Source organism: Diceros bicornis, chromosome 15 (assembly GCF_020826845.1).
Source record: "Diceros bicornis minor isolate mBicDic1 chromosome 15, mDicBic1.mat.cur, whole genome shotgun sequence".
Lineage (NCBI taxonomy): Eukaryota > Metazoa > Chordata > Mammalia > Perissodactyla > Rhinocerotidae > Diceros > Diceros bicornis.
In genome coordinates, this window is record NC_080754.1 from 30,572,543 (window position 1) to 30,588,008 (window position 15,466).

The window sequence follows — 15,466 nt, forward strand, 5'->3', positions numbered from 1 at the left end:
TATGTAAGAGGTTGCACCTTAAAGTATACTGTGAGGTTTTGGCAAGTGACAATGAAAGGGCATTCCAGACAGACAAAAGGTAAATGTTTAAGCAGAGCCCCAGGAATGGAAAAGTGTGTTCACGGAATAACAAGTGATTGAGTGTGGCTGAAGTTTGAAGAGTGGTGAGAGTTAAAGCTGGAATGGTGAAAGTGTGTCCATTATGAGTTGTGTAATAGGTGGAAAGTTTGGGATTTTATATTCAACGGATGGTATTTATAATCTTCCAGTCACGTTGATGGAGGATTCTTGGAACCATGTAAGAATGGGAATTGGATTTGGAGGCACTGGACAAAGCCTGAGAAAAAGCATGGAACAGGGAGGCATGATTTAAGCAAAAAGTTTGCTTATCATCTTATTTGAGAACTCCTTTTGTTCCCTTATATGATCCCGCTTGATCTGAGGCCACATGAAATTTCAGGTTTATTGATAGTGTTGGGGGAGAAGCAGAGGGGAAAGACTGGATATTGTCTCACCCTGAACCCAAGAGTAATTGAGTTTTATAGCTTATTAACCCACATTAAGTCATTGTGCCATTTACAGTTTTTAGCCAGCAAGACAGAAACTTGCTAATAAGTTATTAAAAGTTAAAAATAATAAATAATTGTATGTTGTGATGATTAAGATATCTGTCTGATGCTTGGCTTCACCCACAGTGTGGAAGATGCAATGGAAACAGTGAAATGCGTATAGATGGGGCAGTGAGGGGAGAGCTGGGAACAAGGAACTGAGGTTTCCTGTAGTATCTGCTGTTACAGCAAAACCTGTAAAAATAAAATGTACTTCGCTTTGCTGTTCATCACTGGAGACAAGTCTGAATAAATACACTCACACCACTGGGGAAAAAGTGTCTGACAACAAACAGCGTCTATTTCAAATAATCTTCTGAAGCAACCAGACACTGATGCTGGTGTTGTCACTATGTATGTAACATCTTTGGATCTTTGAGAGATGTACTGTTGACTGTTCTAGGTGGGCTACCCAAATGTTGGTAAGAGTTCAACTATCAACACCATCATGGGCAACAAGAAAGTGTCCGTGTCTGCTACTCCTGGTCACACCAAGCATTTTCAGGTATTTCTACAGCATTGGCCTCTGTATTTCCTTCTCAGCCAGTTCCTCTTCTGGGTATTTTCTGAAATTCTTTGCCACTCATGTGCTGCTCCTCTTTCCCTTCCTCTGCTGTATGACCAGCAATAACCTCTTTCTTGACTTTCAGACTCTCTATGTGGAACCTGGCCTCTGCTTATGTGACTGCCCAGGTCTGGTGATGCCGTCCTTTGTCTCTACCAAGGCAGAGATGACTTGCAATGGAATCCTCCCAATTGACCAGATGAGAGATCACGTCCCACCTGTGTCACTGATATCCTTTCTGCTTTGCAAAGACTCTGGTTATGTGTGTATTAGGGCTTCATGTTTGTTTTGGACATTGCCTTGCATTTGATATATTCAGGTCTGATATCTTGAGAATGGAAAATCTAAAATTCTTACTAGTGATCTGCCCATGTTTATACAGTGAAGTGGAATTGGGACTTCAGAATTAGACCTCCTGTCCTGATTGCAGCACAGTGGCCTGGAATAAGTGGAAAAACCTAGGCTTTGGACCTCAGCCCCCAGTTGCAAACCTGTTTGAATCCTGACACTGCCATTTGAGTATGTGAGTGACCTTGGTAAACTTTCTTTGACCTTCCAGAGACTTTTCCTTTTCTATAAAATGAGGGTAATACTAGCTACTTCACAGGTGATTGGGAGAATTTAATCATTATAGCTAACGTTTATTGCATGATTGCTATTTGCTTTACAAAACACTTACCAAGTAATAGCTCATTTATTTCTTAAAGTGACCCTTGAGATGGGTAGTGCTCTTGTTCTCATTTCCTCAAACTTAAGGAAACTGACGCACAGAGAAGTTAACCAGTTTGCCTAAGATCTCACAGTAAGTAGCAGATTGAGAACTTGGCTGCCTCTCAGCAGCATAGTGAGTTAACTTATGTGAAGCATCTAGAATGCTGTCCCACATGAAAAAAGTGCTCACAGATAGATCTGTTAAGACCTGCAGCGTCTGAGATTACAGCCTACTTACAAGCTGACAAGTTACTCTGTTCCTGTTGCGTGGATGCTAGCAGAAGACAGGAGACTCCATGAAACTGGCACACTCCCTCCTGAGTTAATGAATAGGTAAAATTTCCAGGCCCTGCACGGTTCTGGACTAGATCCGTGATGACTACACTTGACAGCCACAGCTTTTTGTTTACCCCAATTTGTTTTCTCTTTCCAGAAGAAATAAGGAGTAAGAATTCATTTACCAGGATAAATAAAATATGATATATCCCTAAATAGCATATTATATATAGTTGTTAAAAAGAATACACTAAATCTACCTACAGCAACCTGAGTAAATCTCAAAACATTATATATACAGTATGATGCCATTTTTGTAAAAATTTTCATCTCACAAAACAATGCTTTGTATTAATAGATATATATAATAAAAGTATGAAAAGTGAACTGAAAGATGTGCCACAAACTGTCCTTACCTCTGGGTTGGGGGGCTGGTATAATGTTTGAAAGCTTTAAGTTTTTTAATATAATTTTTAAAAGGTGAAATGTTGGGGGCCAGCCCAGTGGCGCAAGCAGTTAAGTGAGTGCGCTCCGCTGCAGCAGCCCGGGGTTCGCCAGTTCGGATCCCGGGTGCGCACCGACACACTGCTTGTCAAGCCATGCTGTGGCGGCATCCCATATAAAGTAGAGGAAGATGGGCATGGATGTTAGCTCAGGGCCAGTCTTTCTCAGCACAAAGAGGAGGATTGGCATCAGATGTTAGCTCAGGGCTGATCTTCCTCACACACAAAAAAAGGTGAAATGTTATTAATTCTTGGTAGTGGGAAACACAGGTGTTATGTTATTTATGCTTTTCTGTATATTTTAAGTTTCTCTGTGAATCAGTAATGAGACATATATTGAGCATTTACAAGCCAGATTAGGTTGGGTTCTGTGGAGGACACAGGCATGAATCAGATGTGGATCCTGCCTTTTCAGGATTCAGTCTGGGGGGGATATGGAGCATGTACACGAATAACCATGGTACCGGATAGAATGTGGTAGTGGCTTAAGGAAAGTCTGTGAGTAATTAGAAAGGGAGGAAAAAACAACCTCTCCTTGCAAAGTTGTAAGGATTAGGAACAAAGACTCTTTGTGCTTTATCTCTGAATTATGCTTATCTCACAAAGTATAGTTTATTTAGAGTCTTGCTTTACAGGGTAAAAGTGTGTCATCTTTAAGGCGTACTTCAGAGATAATATTTTAATACTTATTTTAAAAGGATTCAATTGGAAGTGATCATTGGTGTTGCATTGTTTAAAAGAGAAAAAAACAATCTTTGTAATTAATGAGTAACCGTACTTCTCTTTTGAATAGGTGGAAAGCTTTTTGTCACAGAAGTGCTGAGGTACTATGTTCTTAGAAGCATGTGTCAGGTGCCGTGGGGAGGGAGAAGGGGGTCAGTTCAAGGGAATGTATTCCTTGACAAGTGTATGTTTGCCAGAATATTCCGAGATATGTTTTAGAAGCTACCTATGGCATTAGTATCATAAAGCCTAGAGAGGATGAAGATCCCCATCGACCTCCAACATCAGAAGAACTGTTGACAGCTTATGGATGTGAGTTGTAATTTATTTTTTAAAATGAACAAAGGATAACAATATGGTTAATGAGAGAACTACTCCTCTGCAAAGATACAAATTCAGAATTTTTTGTTAGCATTTGTCATGTCGTCTTTGAGGGTCGATGTTTTTGTGGTCTCTGTTGGCCTTGCCTATGATGTGGCCTCCAGGTAGCTGATTTGGTGATGGTTTCAGGGTCCAGCAGTAAGGGACAGAGAGCTAACTGCTACCTGAGTGGTATTTCACTTCAGTGTGTGAATTGCTTTTTAGAGTTAGAGAAGGAGATGCTTTGTATCTTCTGCCTCTTTCCCAGGTCTGCCCTTTCCTAACCTTCAATGTAGAAATCGATCCCTGAGGAAGCACATCTTCCCCTGCTCTCCTTCCCTGTAGGAGGCCTAGATGTGGTCAGTGTTGAAAGCTCCCATGAAGAGCGAGTGCAGGGCCTGTTACAGCTATCACATGCTTCTAAAGAAAAAGCCCTCAGGATGTTCACCGCTTTGATGGTACTCAAGTGTAGACACACGGGTTCTGATCTGAGACTGTGTCGGCTTTTTCTGGAGTCGTCTCCCAAACAGGAAAGAAAAGGGACGTTAGGAAGAAAACGAATGTGCTTATCAGAGTGGAATAAGAGAGCTGTGAGGACAGCCTCAGGAAGGAAAGCCTCATATGGGGACAGAGCGGAGCTTGGTCAGGACAGGGACACAAAACGTCCTCCTTCCCCTTCCATCAGTCCCTTGTAAACCCTGTTTGACATTAAAATGAGTCCACGCTCTCTCATCTCCTTGTTTTAGCCCAGTTCCACTGGGGCTTATCTCTCCCTGTCTTTTCTCCAATTGATTGTGATTTACTGTGAATACAAGCTTTAAGGGTGGTCTGGAGGAACCTGTGTCTGCCTAAAGAATAGCAATGATAGAAACATTTCCAAGCATGTGTGGCTTACCTTTAAAGGAATTGTCACGAGCTGGGAAGGAGTTCAAGGTATTTGAGTATTTACTGGCAGAGAAAGGTGATTTGATATGAACCACATTTAAATCAGACTTGAACTTAGTTGAGGGACTTTAAAGAGAATAAATACTAAGCACTTGTGCTAAGACTGGTATATTGACAAAATCATAGAACTAGAAGAGACTGTAAAGATCACCCAACTTCTCATCCCCCTTTTTTGAAGACAAGTAACCTGAGAGCGTGAAATGCCCTCTGCAAGGTGGTGTCTGGTCAGTGGCAGAGCCTGGATAAGAACCCAGATTTCCTGATGCAGGCTTATCTCCAGTGTGCTGGCCTGAAAGATGGGGAAAGGTGGACTTCTACCAAACTTTCCATTTGATTTGACTTCCAGATAAAACTAAAAATAATGCAGGTCTCTTAAGGTTTTTCATCTAGTTCTATCTGATAAAATCAGAGTAAGGAAAAAGCCAGTTTGTAAAAACGGATGACCACACATGTACAGTTTCTGAGATCACCATCTGCAGGTCCATAAAGAATAGTCACTGGCAGTTCATTTTAAACAACATTGCTAGATAATTCTTGTTTTAATTTATATTTCTTTAAATACCAGTGAAATTGAGCATCTGTCCCTGTTTGTTAGCCGTTTATATTTCTTCTGGGAATCACCTTTTTTCTATTCATTGTTTGTTTTTGTCTTAACGATTTGTAGGAGTTCTTTGTTACATGTGCTGAGTGTTTTTACCAGGCTTTGTTTATGGTTTCTTAAGTGCTATAGAAGTTAACAATTTTAATAGACTATTTTTTTCATTTTTGGCTTGATTGGGTTTTGTGTTTTACTTGGGAAGTCCTTTCCTATCCCAAAAGGATAAAACTGTTTTCCTGTAATATCTTTTATTTTTTTAAACTTTAGATTTTTAATCTGGTTAAATGTATTTTTGTGTATGGTGTGAGCTAGGGTTCTAACTATTTTATTCTAAACTGAAAGAGCCAACTCACAGCTCGTGTGTGAGGGAGCTGAATTTTGAACCCAACCTGTCTGCCAAAGCCCATATTCTTAACCTCTCTGCTCTGCTACTCCCTTCTAATTGAGTTAGTAAAGGGATCTTTGTTGTATGTTTGGGAAACTGAAAAAAGTGCAGATGTATCATTAAATAAGAAAAATTGCCCTATTGCTTTTGGTTTTTCTGATAATATTGACAGTACAGCTTTCTACAAGTAGCCTCCTTATGTAAATGTTTAAAATCAAATGATGGAAGAAATAACTGGAGTAGAGAGAAATTGAATGTGTCTGTCATAACGTGGCACTAGGTGGTTGTTAGGGTATCAGATATAACAATATAGTCTATTTTCCTAGATTATCGAATGTTTTTATAATGCTAACCAAAATATTTTCTACATTGTTAGTTAATTTTTTTAAAGATATAGAGTAAGGATGCATAGTTTGGATAGTAGCAGAAAAGGCTTGATTTCCATCACCTCAATTGTCTTTGTCGTGGTGTTCTGTCTTCCATCTTAGGTTTTGCAAATTTCGTTTCTCTTCACAGATATGCGAGGATTCATGACGGCCCATGGGCAGCCAGACCAACCTCGATCTGCACGCTACATCCTGAAGGATTATGTCAATGTGAGTGAACCTCGCTTCTTGTTGCTCTTAAATAAGTAGGTCTTCTTTCTCCACAGTATGTTCTTAAATAATGGCAACCTGTTAAGTCATAAAGGAGATAGTTTCTCATTGGGATTGTGATATAACTGGAGTTACATTCTTGATCCAGGGGAGCCAGCATCATATGAACCATAGATGTGACTGACGACATAACATGGGAGATGAAGATCTCTGAACATTAGTGAAAGTGATAAATTCATGCCTCTGGTTTTTCCATCTCCTACAGCCCTTTGCTTGTTTCTGTTGCAGCCATATCACCATCTTCCCAATAGTGTAGCTTTGTATATGCCTGTCTCCCTACACTTATCTAGTAACAATACTAATAATAGCTAACATTTTTTCAAAGCTGACTCTGCTAGGGCTAGTTCTAAATGTTTTACATGTATTATCTCATTAAAAATAAACAAGTGTGTGAGGTTATTATTCTCCTATTACAAATGAGGATGTGGTAAGTTTTGGGTTTTCCTCATCAATAAAATAGGAATTAATAATACCTATCTTATGAAATTATTATGAGAAATAAATGAGAACAATGTATGTGTGTGGAGACGTGTGTATACACACACCACTACACTCAGTGCCTGGCATGTAATTAGTCCCCAATAATTTTTAAGTATTAAGCTTAATTCTTTCCACAAATAGGCAGTACAGGGCCTTAATAATAACTGGTTTTGAGGGTTTGCCTTTATTCTCTCCTTATCTCAATAGCACGTCAGCAGAGCTCTTGGAGCATAGAAATGACAGAGAGCAGCCATATTCTCTTGCCTTCAATTCAGGAAGAAAGTGGTTAACAGAACATTTGTATGGATAAATTATTCATTCATTTGCCATTTATAAAACTGGAGGACGGGGAGATGAGTTAAAGCCAGCCACAGTTTGTAGTGTTGATGGTAGCAGGAGCAGGGTTTGCACCCGGTGAACAGCTGCAGCTTGCCCAGCGTCCCCGTGAGGACAGCCATACTGTCCATTTTGTCTTGGTTTTTGTTTTGGAAATACTCATCTTAAGTATAAACGTATAAGTGTACTGGAGAATACTCTAGTAGAAATGCGAACAAGGTAATGAGCACAGAGAAGAAAGATTTCCTGCTAGTCTGGGGCTGTGGGAAGAGTGAGGCCTCCAGAACAGTAAGGATCATCAGTGTATTAGTTAGGACTCTGCAGTTGCAGTTGACCAAAACTCAGCTCAGCTAGCTTAATGAAAAAGCAGCAAGCTCCATCAGAGCGGGCCCGGTTGGAGATGTCTCCTCTGAGGACTTTTACACAGATGGCACATGTGAGGCACTGTTATCATTTGTGTTGTCTTTGCAGGGTAAACTTCTGTACTGTCATCCTCCTCCTGAAATAGATCCCGTGACCTTTCAGCATCAGCACCAGCGACTCCTAGAGAACAAAACGAATGGTGGTGAAATCAAAATGCAGCCAGGTGGAAATAAACAGGCAAAACAGATTGAAAATGTAGTTGACAAAACATTTTTCCATCAAGTAAGTTTTAAGGTTTTCTTTAACTTCTGATCCAGCACATTTTGTATAATAGCTTTATTGAAATACCATTCACATACCATAAAATTCACCTTTTTAAAATATACAATTCAGTGGTTTATAGTATATTTACAGAATTGTGCAACCTATTTACAGAGTTGTGCAACCATCACCAATATCTAATTTTAGAACGTTTTTATTCGCTCCAAAAAGAAACCCTGTACCCATTAGCATTCACTCCCCATTCCCCTCTACCCCCAGCCCCTGCCAACGGCTAATATACTTTATATGGAGATTTGCCTGTTCTGGACATTTCATATAAATGGAATCATACAGTATGTGGTCTTCTGTGACTGGCTTCTTACTTAGCATAATGACTTTAAGGTTCATCCATGTGTCCATACTTTATTCCTTTTTATTGCCTAATAATATTCCATTGAACAGATATACCACATTTTGTTTATCCGTTTATCAGTTGATGGACATTTATGTTGTTTCTACTTTTTGTCTATTATGAAGAATGTTGCTATGAACATTCATGTGCAAGTTTTTGTATGGACATATGTTTTCAGTTCTTTTGGATATATACTTAGGAGTGAGATTGCTGGGTCATATGGGAGCTCCATGTTTAACATTTGAGGTGTTGCCGAACTTTCCAAAGTGGCTGCATCACTTTACATTCCCACCAGCAATGTATAAGGGTTTTAATTTCTCCACATCCTTGCCAATATTTATTTTAGGCATCCTAGGAGTGTGTGTGAAGTGGTATCTCATGATTTTGATTTGTATTTCTCTAATGATTAATGATGTTACACATCTTTTTCATGTGCTTATTGGCACATGTATATCTTCTTTGGAGGAATCAGTGTTGTTGAGTTGTAAGAGTTCTTTATATAGTCTGGATACAAGCATTTATCATATTTATGATTTGCAAATATTTTCTCCCATTTAGTAGGTTGTCTTTTCTCTGAGCCAACATGTTTTAATAACTTTAGTTGTTTATATCACAACTAAGTTTGTATGCCGCATTTTAAAGAACAAATTTATGTGCAGAACAGTTAAATCATATAATTGTACCTAATATATTTTTTTAATGCTTTTAAGTGACTACATAGTCAAAAAAAAGTCAGCTGTATTCAGAGAATGATTCTTTCTGTGTTTATATGGTGCTTTATTTGTGTCTCTCCCAGTGAGCCTGCGGTGAGGCAGGCCAAGCTGATATTACTATCCCCATTTTACCACTGAGGACATTGAGGCTCAAGGAGGCTAAGTGACTTAACCAAGGACACTTGTTTGAAATGACAAAGCTGGGATGGAACTTAGATTGTTGTGGCTCCTAGTTTGAATTATTTCCAAATCTGCCAGTATAGAAGAAAATTTACCGATACACGGAAAGATTACAGGCTCTTTCTTGGGCCTGCTACTGTCATACAGGACATTTAAGTTGAATTTTTAAGTGTTTACAAAATATTTCTAAAGGTCATGTACAGGAAAGGTGAAAAGTTAGAATTAATTACAATATAATAAAGCATATATCTAAGCCTTAGCCTCTAGAGTAATATTTTATTATGATAAGATCATGAGATATATTGCTTTATACTTGGAAATCACATTGGATTAAATTTTTTGTACTAAGTTAACTTAAAATTTGTTTAGTTTTTTTGTTTCATTTTCTTTTACTTAAATAAGATCACAAGTTTCCCACAACTCTTTTTGAGCACTTACTATGTCCCAACTACTACACTGGGGCCTGGGATAGATACCAAAGTGAGTAAGACATGATTATTGCTTTCAGGGGGATCACATTCTAGCAAAGGGGAGATGGGCGGGTTAACAACTAACATGACGCATTAGGTCTGGGACAGAGGTGTGAGTCAAGAACTTTGTGAACCCTGATTGGGGAGCAGTCCATCTTGGGGCTGGAAGCAGAGTGGGTCAGTGAAAGCTACAGAGATGTAGTGGTGCTTAAGCTGGACTTTGAGGGACAAAGAAAAATGTGCCAGTTGGAAGGAGTGGTGAGGGCCAGATTTCCAGGCAGAAGGAGTAGCATGAGCGAAGGCATGAAGATATGGGAGTGTGGGTTTATCAGTAAAGAGCCCATGTGTTGTAGGTGGCCTTGTGTCCCATGTGAGGGAATATGAACTTGATTCCCCAGGCCTCAGGGAGCCATGAGAGATTTATGAGGACACGAATAGAGAGATACATGATTAGAGAACTCTTGTAGAAGTGTGGACGCTGGGTTAGAAGAGTCTTGCGGGGTCCAGTGAAAGCTAATGAATGCCTGGGTTAAAGCAGTGGGGATGGAGAGGAGGGGATAGATGAGCAAAGTTCTAGGGACTGGAGTCAACAGAACTAAGTGGCTGACTTTATGTGACAGATGCAGAAGACAAAGAGAATGTGCTGTCTTGGTGGCTGGGGTGAATTCTTATACCACTAGCTGAAATAAAGAATGGAGAGTCGGTTTCTAACTAAATTTGGGTTGAGGCAAGTTGAATTTTGATATCAAGATAGAGATTTCCAGAAAATAGCTGGTATTATGAGTCTGGTTATAGATGGTATGTGAAGCTATGGGACTAAACAAAGTTGAGGAAAAAGAATGAACTGAAGACAGCACGCTGAGAAACATCATTTGAGGAATGGGGAGAGAGAGGACCAGTGGAGGATGGAAATCTGCTATCTCGGAGTTCTCCGTAAATAATACTGTGCATATTCTCCAAAGGAGACTGCTGACATCTCAAATAATATTTTCGCTTATTTCCTAGGAAAATGTGAGGGCTTTGACCAAAGGAGTCCAGGCTGTGATGGGCTACAAGCCGGGGAGTGGCCTGGTCACTGCCCCTACTGTGAGCTCTGAGAGCGGGGCTGGGAAGCCCTGGAAAAAACATGGTAACAGAAATAAAAAGGAGAAAAGTCGTAGACTCTACAAGCACCTGGATACGTGAACTTGGGCTGCAGCAGAAATGGCCTCTGCGTTGTGCATCTGGACAAGAACAGGAGCTGCCCGTTGCCTGTGGTGCTGTAGAGTGGACCCTGCCCTTGGGCGCACAGCCATACCCAGCAGTCAGGATCAAGTCACGCTCCTCAGAGCACCAACTCTGACTGACGTCGTCATCTGGGAGCCCCAGAAAAGATGAGGGAATGAATAATGTGTATTTGTTGGTGTAAACATATACACAAATGCATACTGATTGGTATGTTGGGGATTTTTTGAAAAAACATTAAAATTTAATTGCCATTAACAGACGTGTTATTGGTTTGTGTATGTAGCTACACTGCCATTTGGATAGTCCACATTCTTTAAACAATGTTAATTTGCTAAAACATCACTGGGATTTTAGATGGGTTCTTTTGAGTACATTATTTAGATTAGTGACTCTCACCCTCACACACATACCCAGCACACCCCTGCTAGGGCAGAAGGCATGTCAGATCTTGGAATGGGGGGCTGGTACATGTGAGGGAAGCATGTGTTCTTGTAGAGCTAACCCACAGGGAGTGAGAAGAGGCAGTTAAGCAGCTAGTTTCTGTTTTAGGCATAGGGATCCCTGATGTCCTTAGGACTTAACCATCCAGAGTAAGGCGAGGGCGGTTCACCGTTTCCAGTCACATTCTGTGTAATACACTATGGCTGTTTCAGCCTCTCACTTCTCTACTTTTGTCTCTCTTTTTCTCTGAGCCTCATTATTCCCTTAACTCAGGTCCTTACCTTGTTTTGTATCATAGATGTTTTTGGAAATCTAACAAAAGTTATGGATGCTTTCTCCGGATAAATGCATATTCCCACGTACACCATTTTGCAAAATATATCATTCATAGACCTCCAAAGTTTGTGCATGAATTCACAGTTAAGAAGCCTTGCCTTTAACTGACCATAATATATTTGAGATATATTTGAAAATGTGTTGTATCTGGGGAATAAAAAAGTTATATTTGTTCATTTAACAAATATTGATTGACCACCTGCAGTGTGGCAGGGAGGGCAGTCCAGAAAATGACAACAGTGTGAGGAGGGCCCTCAAGCAGGAAGGAGCACTGCAAGATGGAAGTTAGCAAGAGCCAGATCTCACAGGGCCTTGAGCCGGTGAGGGATTCTGATGTTTCCTCAAAAGGAGTGGGAAGCCAAGGAAGGGTTTATACAGGTGGGGAATGAGATGTGTTCTAATTCTTCACTGAAATATCAGGTGAAAGGTAATTCCAGATCACGGCTAAGGTAGACTTAGAGGGGGCATAGCTGAAGATGTTCTGAAATTGTGCTCCTCCATCTGTAACATCCTGCTTCTAGTCATTCTCTATTATCTGACAGAAGTGAGACAGTCTGAAAAGCTCTTGATAGAAGAGAGACAAGCATTGGCATGGGAAAACACGCTTGGATCCATTTACTGAAGAATAGGCACAGGCATATGGCAAGAACTTCCATACTGAATGGATGAAGCGTTTATTTAGAATAAGTTTTGCTTTAATGATAGTGTAATGGACAAAATATGAGACTTTTTAGGAAGAGTCCAATCATATATAATGCTTTCATGCTTTTGATTATTTGTGTAACAGTTTTATTGAAGTAATTCACATACCATACAAATTCACCCGTTTAAAGCATATGATTCAGTGGTTTTTAGTAGATTCACAGAGTTGTGCAACCATCACCACAATGAATTTTACATTTTTATCACCCCAAAAAGAAACCCAGTACCCTTTAGCCATCAGCCCCCATCCTCTCATTCCCCATTCCCCATGCCTAAGCAACCACTAATCTACTTTACATATAGATTTGCCTATTCTATTCATTTCATATAAATGGCATACCCTGTGTAACCTTTTGTGACTGGCTTTCACTTAACCTAATGTCTTCAAGATTTATCTACGTTACAGCATTTATCAGTACTTCATTTCTTTTTGTTGTCGAATAATAGTCCATTGAATAGATATACCACACGCATTTTGTTTATCCTTGTATCAGTTAATAGATGTTTGGGTTTTCCAATTTTTGGCTATTAAGAATAATCCTGCTATGAACATTTGTGTACAAATTTTTGTGTGAACATAGGTTTTCAGTTCTCTTGGGTATATGTCTAGGAGTAGAATTGCTGGATCATTGGAATTGCTATGTATTTAACCTTTTGAGGAGTTGCCACACTGTTTTCCAAAGTAGCTGCACAATTTTACATTTCGCATTTCCCACCAGCAGTGATAAGGGCTCCAGTTTCTCCACATCCTTATCCACACTTGCTATTGTCTTTTTTATTTTAGCCATCCTAGTGGGTGTGAAGTGGTGTCTCGTTCTGGTTTTGATTTGCATTCCCTTGATGACTAATGATGAGCATCTTGTCATTTGCTTATTGGCCATTTGTATATCTTCTTTGGAGAGAGGTTGACTCATCCTTTGCCCATTTTTGAACTGAGTTATTTGTCTTTATATTATTGAGTTACAAGAGTTCTTTATTCTAGCTACAAGTCCCTTGTCAGATATATAATTTGCAAATATTTTCTGCCATTCTCTGGGTTTTCTTCATAGTGTCCTTTGAAGCACATTTTGAATTTTGATGAAGTCCAAATTTATGTTTTTTCTTTGGATGCTTGTGCTTTTGGTGTTATATTTAAGAAACTATTGCCAAATCGAAGGTTACTAAGATTTACTTCTATGTTTTCTTCTAAGAGTATTATAGTTTTAGCTTTTACATTTAGGTCTCTGAGCCATTTGAGTGAATTTTTGTATATGGTGTGAGGTAGGGGATGGACCGATTGATTCTTTTGCTTGTGGATATCCAGTACTACCAGCACTATTTGTTGAAAAAACTAGTCTTTCCCCCATTGAATTGTATTGGTACCCTTGTTGAAAATTGAACAGAAATGTGAGGGCTTATTTCTGGATGAATACCTTTGATATTTAACATTCATAAATGTGGAAAAGAACAGTCTAGCATGGCTGGGGATTTAACACCCCCAAAGCATCCCCCAACTGGTAAGGTATGGGGGCTGGTTAGTAAGTAACCAGCTTCCCTGTCATTCAGTGCATACATTCTACATGTTCCTCACAAGATCCTCAGTGGAATGGAGCCCACTTGCCCACAGCTAAAACCATCTCATTAACACCCTTCATTGCTTTTCTCCCTTCCCCGTCTCACTTTCTCCATTCTCTCACTTATAGAGCTTCATGGAACTGCCTCCCAAATAACTCACTGAACCTAAGTCCTTTGCTTAGAGTCTGAGGAACCCAATCTAGGATACCCTGAAAGGGGAATTTCTGTTTTCATCTTTGCTTCTGCCCAGAATGTGTGTGGTTAAGCATCCCATGCAATTTTTGTAAGTATTCCCACCCCTGTTGTAAAGGTTAGTACTTTAGACTTACAAATTGCAGTCATTATCACTGTATTGTTTTGAAATTTTTTTCCAGCATTTTATTACAGGGAATACACCACCCTTTTAAAGTAGAACCTGCTGTTCATCTGTCAATCTGTTTACTTTTCAGGAAATTAGAAGGAAGTTGAGGTTTTTGTTGAGAAGCCAATAGCAACATATGTTTTCTTGGTGGGTAAAGTGGAAAATCTGGCAGCAAGCCAGAAGCCTACTTAGTGCCACCTGGTTTTAATAGACTTTTCCTCTCTCCAGTCTGTGGAGAAGTGAGGAAAGTCATTCAAAATTTCCACCCTTAGTAACCATTTCTTGTCTGTTGTGTTCAATGCACTGTACCAGTTGAGAGTGAGGAGGAGGCCATACAGAAAGGAGAGATCTTGCTTTCAAAAGACTCCAGTGTAAAGGGGAAACAACAGCTTTGAGCAATCTCAAAGTGAGTTGAGGGCTATTATGTAAGTGAAGAGTGCCCAGCACACAGCAGACCCTGAAGAAAATTTTTAAACGTTTTATTGAAGTGTGATGTGTATACAGAAAGTGCACGTCAGAAGTGTACAGACAGCTAAATTTTCACAAACAACACATTGATGCAACCAGCACATGCAACCAGAACATGCCAGCACCCCAGAAGCCCCTTTGTGCTTCCTTTCAGTCATGACTGACACCCCCAAGAGTCACCACCATTCTGACCTTTTCGCTGGATTTTGTATCATATCAACAGCATCTACAGCATGTACTGTTAGTACCTGGCCTCTTTCATCCAACATTGTGAGAGTCACCCATATGCTTATATGTAATAAATAGTAAATCGTTCATTCTCATTGCTGTATAGTATTTTATGGTATAAATAGATCACAATTTATCTGTTCTATTATTGATGGAAATGTGGATTTTGTTTGCTGGTTTGGGGATTTAAAAACATTTTTTCAACTAATAAGCTTTATTTTTAGAGCAGTTTTAGGTTCAGAGCAAAATTAAGCAGAAAGTACAGAGTTCCCATATTCCCTGTCCACACACAGGCACCTCCCCCACTATCAACACTCCACACCAGAGTGGTACATTTGTTACAACTGATGAACCTACACTGACACATCATTATCACTCAAAGAATTTAGGTTTTTAAAAATAGTGCTGTCATGGATGTTCTGGTACAGTGCTGTCCAATAGAACTTTCTGCTGTAATGGAAATGTTCTATAATCTGTGCTGTCCAGTAGGTAACTACAACCATATGTGTCGGCTATTAAGCACTTAAAATGTGGCTAGTGACATCTTCAGAAGTTAGCTGCTAAAGGTAATGACAGCTAACTCCTGCCTGACCCAACCATCAAA

The 15,466-nt window shown here is 39.6% G+C and overlaps 1 protein-coding gene across 1 annotated transcript in view; it reads left to right on the forward strand.

The window, feature by feature from the left end:
• Nucleotides 1–11,025, forward strand: part of LSG1 (large 60S subunit nuclear export GTPase 1) — a 30,103-nt gene extending 19,078 nt beyond the window's left edge. The window contains exons 9-14 of the mRNA XM_058556089.1: nt 1,012–1,113; nt 1,259–1,401; nt 3,574–3,698; nt 6,191–6,270; nt 7,618–7,791; nt 10,551–11,025. Coding sequence (XP_058412072.1) covers nt 1,012–1,113; nt 1,259–1,401; nt 3,574–3,698; nt 6,191–6,270; nt 7,618–7,791; nt 10,551–10,730 — 804 coding nt within the window. The 3' untranslated portion in view covers nt 10,731–11,025. The remainder of the gene's footprint in view (nt 1–1,011; nt 1,114–1,258; nt 1,402–3,573; nt 3,699–6,190; nt 6,271–7,617; nt 7,792–10,550) is intronic.
• Nucleotides 11,026–15,466: the final 4,441 nt, after the last annotated feature.